General features: G+C 35.0%; 2 protein-coding genes across 4 annotated transcripts in view; both read right to left on the reverse strand.

The window, feature by feature from the left end:
* LOC107623861 overlaps positions 1 to 1,127 on the reverse strand; it is a 3,226-nt gene extending 2,099 nt beyond the window's left edge. The window contains 2 exon segments of the mRNA XM_016326255.2: positions 1 to 15; positions 840 to 1,127. Coding sequence (XP_016181741.1) covers positions 1 to 15; positions 840 to 851 — 27 coding nt within the window. The 5' untranslated portion in view covers positions 852 to 1,127.
* LOC107623553 lies at positions 1,835 to 7,711 on the reverse strand. Of its 3 annotated transcripts, XM_021113973.1 has the most exons (11): positions 7,483 to 7,709; positions 6,826 to 7,079; positions 6,223 to 6,405; positions 5,806 to 5,988; positions 5,223 to 5,528; positions 4,879 to 5,129; positions 4,531 to 4,743; positions 4,353 to 4,445; positions 4,173 to 4,274; positions 3,736 to 4,089; positions 1,835 to 2,267 (listed from the first exon to the last, which is right to left on the reverse strand). In XM_021113973.1, the coding sequence occupies exons 2-11, from the start codon at positions 6,923 to 6,925 to the stop codon at positions 2,169 to 2,171; spliced, it is 1,884 nt and encodes a 627-aa protein (XP_020969632.1). In that variant the 5' UTR covers positions 6,926 to 7,079; positions 7,483 to 7,709; the 3' UTR covers positions 1,835 to 2,168. The 3 variants fall into 3 exon arrangements, with proteins under 3 accessions (XP_020969632.1, XP_020969633.1, XP_016181362.1); XM_021113974.1 differs by lacking the exon at positions 5,806 to 5,988 and having other exon boundaries at positions 7,483 to 7,711; XM_016325876.2 differs by lacking the exon at positions 6,826 to 7,079 and having other exon boundaries at positions 7,483 to 7,708.

Consider the following 8,064-nt stretch of genomic DNA (forward strand, 5'->3'; position numbering starts at 1 on the left):
TACCATATGCCAACCCTAAGAAGAAAAAGTGAAAGGAGCACAGTCATCATCTAAGAATCAATAACAGGTATTCATAAGGCACATGCAAGCACTTATAGGATTAACTGATTAAGCATGTCAATGAACATCAATGGAAATTAGCACCTATCAAATTTGAGTACAACTACATGCTTTTATGATTCGCAAACGGTGAAACCTATAAACTCTTGGAATGTATGTTTTAGCAATTTACATGCTCAAATGCATGAGGGTAAACATATAAGTTCCTATCAATTCCCATTTTTCCTATTTGAGGGTAAATATTAAAAAAAAAGTAAATGTCCTGTTCAACACTGACCATTTATCCAAAGGACACAGTCCTCCACAATTCAAAAATCCCTACCCAGTCCCCAACCGTTCAATTCATTGGTCTAAGCACACATCGACAGGCCACCATTTACCATTTAGACCAATTACTTGAATAATTGGGGCTGATTAGGAATTTTCAAATTGTGAAGGGTCGTTTTGTTCTTCGGACAAATGCTCAGCACCGGAAAGGGTATTTACTCTATTAAAAACAAGGAACCTCCTAATACTAATACAAATACAAATACAAACTATAACTTCTACAATTGCAGCTGGTGTACGGTTTTCAAACAATATTATCATATTTCTGGGAATCAATCTTGGGGAAACTTAAAACCTAGGGCACAATTCTCGGTAATGTGAAAGGATTTGGCAAACCACAAGCCCCCTAACGAAACACATAACCCTAGAATTATATGAGAAATGAATGATACTAACCAACAGAAATTGAACACAATTGAAATGCGATGAAGGAATTGAATAAAATGGTTTACCTGTATCCGCATTTTCTAGGAATGGATTTGTTGGATTGTGTGGTGGCGGCACCGTTCCAGTAGAGAAGCACCTGAGCTGCTGCTGACTGAAGATTGGAAGGGCATGACCTCTCTTCAGTGCAGCTCTAACAACGCCATTCATCTTCAATGGAAGTTAGACGTTCGAATCGAAACAAGTCAAAGGAAAATGTAGGGCTCTATAAGTGAAGGGAAGGGAAGGGAAGTGAGGGTAATTGAGTTGCTGCTAACGCTTCCGTTTCAAGAATGGGCTTGATGAGTTTCCTCAATGGCCCATGATTTCTACAAATAAATAAGAGAAAGTATAGGAAGCCCATGGTTTAAGCGTACAATAATAAAGGTTTAGAAAGTATTAGAGATATGACTATTAGTGTTATATTATTTTATCAGGTTATGCTTTTGGGATGAGTGGTTTTATGACATGATATTAGAATTCCAGATCCGGAAAATTGAGAGCTTTTTATAACATGAGATGTTTATTATCCCTGATATCCGGATAGTTATTCTGACAAAAAAAAACAAAGAAGTGATAACGTATGTGTATGTTTTTTTTTTGGCTGAACTTATGCTAATTTAGTTAAACATAATTACAAAAACGCTTGTACATATAATATCACCGATAAGTATAATTATCGTAGGAGCCTTTGCGTAATTAGCTGATTTATTACAGCTTTTTTTGCATGTGAGGATAAAAATACGTAAAATCGAAAACTAAAAGAATAGCACTCATCTTATATTCATTAATTCATATATCAAACAAAACTATTTTACAAGTTACAACCACAACAAAATCTAAATTCATACAAAAGAAAATGGAAGTGTTGCGCATAATTTAGAGTACAGTGTTACCAAAAGACTAAACAAGAAAAACATAATCAATGCATCCAATCTAACCAAGTATTGTGAATCAAAAGCATGGAAACATCAAAGACAGATCACAAGTCTGTAAAGTTATGAATCATACAACCATATTGCTTGTGAGTACTAAAATATATAAAACACTTTTTAACATAGCTATATACAATTTGTAAATAGTGACACCTCTAAGGACCAACCTTTATCATGAAGGCCAAATGGAGCACACGCAGTCCATTCACAACAAAAACAAAGGAGGAAATAAAATATATTAACATGGCATTGAGGAGTTTCCTTACCATCCTAGAGGAAGAATTCAAGTGACTAATACAGCTAATTTGGTTTACAAGTTGAACATGTATCTTATAAATTGCAACTTTAAATTCATAACGGTAAAATAAAACCCAAGTCCATGAACAAAACATGTACTTGTTGTAAACCGGTTCTTTTGAGATACTAAAGTGCTTCATGATTAGAATTGCTCCCTTCTGATGACGATGTTGCCGATCTCCTCGCATCCAAACGTGGAGTAGACTCACTCCCAACATCATCAGGCTGAAAAAGATTAACAGATACATCATTTGGAAGAATAATTGGAAACGGAATAAAGCAATAAATAACATAATGTGTTCATGATAGATTACATGAATTTAAATTTTTATTTATTTACAACATTGTCTCTTCATGCAGTTAACTAGCTTTGCGGTTTACCTGTTTGACACCGGTCCCCCTCTCCCTTACTAGAAATAAAATACCAAAAACATTATCCATTTATGAAATAATGCTGAAGCATAGGGAAACTTGTTAACAGTGATTGTATACATCAAAATAAGGGAAAATCAGTCATGATGTAAAAGCACATCCCTATTAGGAAGTTTAGAGTTTCAAAGAAATTAACTAATGAGAAGTTTAAGAGAGAGAAAAAGACGTGTGCTTTCCTGGTATGTCTAGGAAGGATTCAAAAACAATAGGAACTAACAAAAAGGATTATTCATATAATATCTGCAATAAGTGACAAGGAATTTGCTTCCTACTCCACAGATTTTTGTTAAACAATGGTCACAATTTCCAAGTATGTCATTAACTATTTCAATTAGTTGCTAACTAAAAAGAAAATCTAAGTAGGGATTTCCACCAGCATAAGGAACATCAAGATGCCTGTGATCAAAATGTGAACTAGTAAGAATGATGCACACTTAGTAAAGCAGTAAAGCTAAATCTTGGTCTCAACCTCCACTAATATTAATAGCCAAATACCAAATGGGTAAGATACACTCAAATTTAAAACAAATATGAACAACACAGAATCCACCACTTCACGAAGGAAAGCAATAATGATCAAAATTGTGCTTTTGTTCTCCCTTCTAATGGAGATCAAACTACTTTAGACTAGAGAGTAGTTTTTTTTTTTTTTGCTAGTTGCAAAGGCAATTATTACTCAATCGTTACAAGTATACACAATTGTTAAGGAAAATCTTACAATAAAGGAAGGGTTGGAACTGAAATCAAATATGACTAATTTGGGATTGATTGTTAATAAATGATTGGAGCTTGAGGGATGATTTATATAAAGTATGCATGTAATAAAATTATATTGGCTATTCTGTAGTATAAATTGAAGAGTTGAAATTCTTCATGGTTGGTAGGTGGATTCAGTTCAACAGAATCTGATCCTTCAAGGACTGAGGATTGCTTAGCTTTCTGCCCATCTGACAATTCTAGTGATCCTGAGGGGAGTTCTTTTTTTCCAGGAAGTCCTCAATCAAGTCTGCCTATGGATCTGGTCTTAAACTATTAATACAAAACTATACTTCTACATATGGTAGTGTAACAGAAGCCTGGACTGCTTAAATGATTTGACAATCCTGAACAAGCACCTACACCGTATTACAACTTACAAGGCCAAAGCAACCATGCTATGTGGAGATAACCAAGGAAATCAAAACCAAGAAATGCAATCAAATTATTACCACTCAAACAATCTAATTCATGGAGTTATAGTTAGTATTGAGAATCTATGTACCTCTATTTCAGAAGGAAAATAGCCCGCCAATTCTTCAGGAATCTTTCCTTCTTTTGATATTATGTATGCCTTGATTACGTTTGTTAAACCTTGAACCTTTATCTCCAATTGAGTCATCCGATGCTGTAAATTTGTGTAAGTTGGGGAAGATCCAGCAACATCAGATGAAGGCACAACAATGCCAGTAAGTCGACTCCTCCTAACATTCCTGAATGTATTAGTAGGAGCTGCTCCCATGCCCATACATCGTACTCTACCAGAGTGCTCAGGCCCCAATACTTTACCAACAGCATCATCAGGTGACACTTGAGATTCATGAATATTTGATTGTTTCATATTCAATTTAATTTGTTCCTATAATCATGGAATGTTCAAAATAAGTGAATATAAAACTGTAGGATTTAAATGTAAGATGTAAGAAGACATCATCTGCTTACCACTACAGCTCTTGCCTCATCATTCACAAATGATCCATTCTTTCTCTTGTGAGTTTCAATGTACATCCTTGCTCGACTAGGAGCTTCTCCAGTTTCTAGCAACTAAGCAGGAAACAATGTAAATAAATCAAATTAGAAATTTAACTTTTGTAAAACCACAAATTATGATAGTGTAGCTACCAACTCATGCCTTCGTCTTGAGTTAGGTTTAGCTCCACAAGTATGTGGAATAGTTTGCTTGCTTCGATTTTCTTTATTTTTTCTGCAAAGCTTCTATAAACAAAATATTAGTATACTTGATAATAATCCAATATTTAGTTGCAACAATAAACAACTCATGAAAATACTTGAATTTTACCATTGTTGAAGGTTTTAGACGGTAATCAACAAAAGCAGCCCACTGATCTCTTTGAATGCCCACTGGCACATTTTCAACAATTTCATCTCTACTCTGGGCTGGGTCATAAAACTCATTCCATATCCTTTGTCTACTTGTTGCCCATTTCTTCGCTATACTTTGATTGCAATATCTATAAGCAATGCTTTCAGAAGTCCTAAAATAAAATCGAGGCTTTTGACAAAGAAAAATACAAAAACAAAAGGTTGTTCTATTATCAATTTATGTAGTCCAACTGTCCAATAATAACATACATAAAACACACACACACACACACACACACACTATATATATATATGTCACCTTTACCTTAATGAGTGTATCAAAGCACTTATCCTTATATGTCTTAGGCATGCCTGTTTTTCCCAACCACTTTTCAAAACTAATTGGAAAGAGATTACAGTTTGCTGCCAATATTCCACAGTATCCAGCAAGTAAACCTTGGGCTTCACCATATGCGGAACCCTGATCATCAAACTCTACAATAATCCGCTCCCCTCTAGGCAGATTGCTAACTTCCTTAACCTTGATCTTGATTTTCTTATGAACGTTTTCAGAGTCTTAAGAAAAAAACAAGAAATATTCTACTCAACCAAAATGAGGGACAAACAAATTGGGTCAAAAAGTTAATAATAAATGCGAATAATATATACCTATTATCTCTACGTTCCAACCTACTGTAGACTCACGACCAACAGAGCGTCCACGTGCAACCTTTGAATCAGTAGGTTGATCTAACGCATGTTGTGGGTCTTCATTAGCTGGAAAACAGTCTGTAGGAGTCTGTACAGGTGATAAGAGGACCTGATCTGGTGCTATGGGAGTCGGAACTGATGGTAAGGGAGCCTGATCTGGTCTCAAAGAATTGGATGGAGCTTTCGCCGTAGGAGGAGGACCATCACTTTGCTGTTGAGTAGCTAACCTCAATGAACTTCGCAAACGTTTAACATGGGCCATGTCTACATATTAACATGAAAGCAATAAAATAAAGATTAGATATTATATAAATCATATGTCAAAACATACACATAAGATACATAAATCAAACAACCTTAGTTTTAATTATGTGAAACTATTACCACCAAATAAAGCACCATCTTAATTATTTTTTACTCAGATACATGTACTGACCATAAGCGCCAAAGAATTGATGTAATTGCTCTTGGCATGAATAAAGATAAGTTACACTAATGTAGATTTTTTACATATATATGTAATTTGAATCAGAAGGCAGACCTGATGCTTGTCGCAAGGCTTCATTAGCTGGCGAGGAATTTGTAGGAGCCTGAACTGGTGGCATCGGAACCTGATCTGGTCTCAAATAACGGGTTGGAACTTTTGTTGTGGAAGCAGGAACACCACCATGCTGTTGAGATGCTAACTTCAACGAACTTCGCAAACGTTTTCTCTTTGCCATGACTGCATATTAACATGAAAGCAATAATGATTAGAAATTATCTAATTACATGTCTAAAACATACAGATAAGATGTATAAATGAAACAACCTTGGTTTTAACTACGTGAAACTATTACCAGTTTACAACCAACTAAAGCACCATGTTAGTTTTAATATTCAGACAGATGTGCATCTACTGTAAGTACACTAATGTAGATTTTGTACATATATATGTAATTTGAATCAGAAGGCAGACCTGATGCTTGTTGCGTGGCTTCATTAGCTGGCAAGGAGTTTGTAGGAGCCTGAACTGGTGGCAATGGAACCTGATCTGGTCTTAAATAACGGGTTGGAGCTTTTGTTGTGGAAGCAAGAACATCACCATGCTGTTGAGATGCTAACCTCAATGAACTTCGCAAACGTTTTCTCTTTCCCATAACTGCATATTAACATGAAAGCAATAATGATTAGAAATTATCTAATCACATGTCTAAACATACAGATAAGATGTATAAATGAAACAATCTTGGTAGAAACATACAACAACAATTTCAAATTATTACCAAGCTGCCTAAATAGTGAATGGATATTATTACTCCTATTTTGATAATGTTTTATAAATTCATACAAACAAACAATGCCAAAAAATCATGTGATCATGAGTGGAGTGGCATAATAAAAAATAAGTGACAATATCATTTCCCGCCTAAATATTATTGTAAATGTTTTGTACAATTTCAATATCAGAAATATAATTCATTTTCCTCGTATTGCTTTCAAGTTGGTATCAGAATTTTTCTCACACCACCACTATTGCCATTGCCAACCCCCATGCCAGACTCCAACCAACCAACCTTGCCATCAGGGTCGCCCTTCCCGCCCTTCCGAGATTGAACAACCGCCGGAAGTGCAGCTGCAATTAACACTATACACGCCCAGAAAGAATGCTGCTTCTGCATCACATGACCCACTGCTCCGACCGCCGTTTCACCCACGACCAGCAAAGACTCATTCTGTACAACCCTTAGTATCCATGACAAAAACCAAAAAGAACTCCCCGCTCTTTCTACCCATGGCAACAACAGGAGAAAGACAATCTTTGGAATCCATGCTCTGATACCGAATTTATGAAATCGGCAGAGACAAAAAAGAGTAGAATGAGAATTTGAAGAGAATGATTTGTATAACTTGAGGAAGATACTCCTCGGTACTGAGCTTTATATCCAATGAGCACTAAATATTTACACTCAAATACAATCACTATTAACGAAAACAATCTGCTGAGATTTAGAGTGTTTGGCATTTTTAGGATTCGAAGATTCGGAAAAATGAAAACAACTATGTGCTAATGGATCACTAACTTGTATTGTGCTAAACCAAGGGGAACCTTGTGCTAAATGTCATTTACATTTTCTGCAATTATTCTTACTCAAACTACAGATAAACCCACACCATCAGAGACAGGTTTCTAGCTAAGAATTGGAAGGAATAACCAAAGTAAACTAAGATCGCTTACCGCGAAACGAAAATCAAAGCAAGAACTGAATGAAGCTTGTGGATGGAAAACTGAGAGTATTGATTGATAGCGTCGTTGTTGTGAAATTCAATCGCCACCTCAGAAAACACCGTCGAAGACGAAGAGTATGGTTCTGCAGAAAGCTGAAGGGTTTCAAAAAACTGCTATTTTACTTTCAGATTGAGTTTCACTCCCGGCTTTTCTTTTTTCTTTTCCCCCCAACTTTTTGTCATAAAATCATTTACAATTTCAGCTAATTTCAAATTCATACACATTTTCTTAATAAAAATGTGAATTAGTATCTTTATTAATTTCATTATTTACGTTAATATAGTTAACCTAAAATTTTCGGAAACAAATTCCCAACAAATTGCATTTTTAAAAAATGATTTTTTTTTAAAAAAAAATGCAACTACAACAAATTCACTTTTCAAAAATAAAATAAAAAAGGTTACTTTGACCGCGTTTGTTTACCGACACAAAACACCGAGACAAAAATGCAAAAACACAAAATTATAGATATAAACATAAATATTGTATATAGAAATATTGAATTAGTATATTTGGTACTACAAAAATACT

The sequence above is a fragment of the Arachis ipaensis genome, chromosome B10 (assembly GCF_000816755.2).
Source record: "Arachis ipaensis cultivar K30076 chromosome B10, Araip1.1, whole genome shotgun sequence".
NCBI lineage: Eukaryota > Viridiplantae > Streptophyta > Magnoliopsida > Fabales > Fabaceae > Arachis > Arachis ipaensis.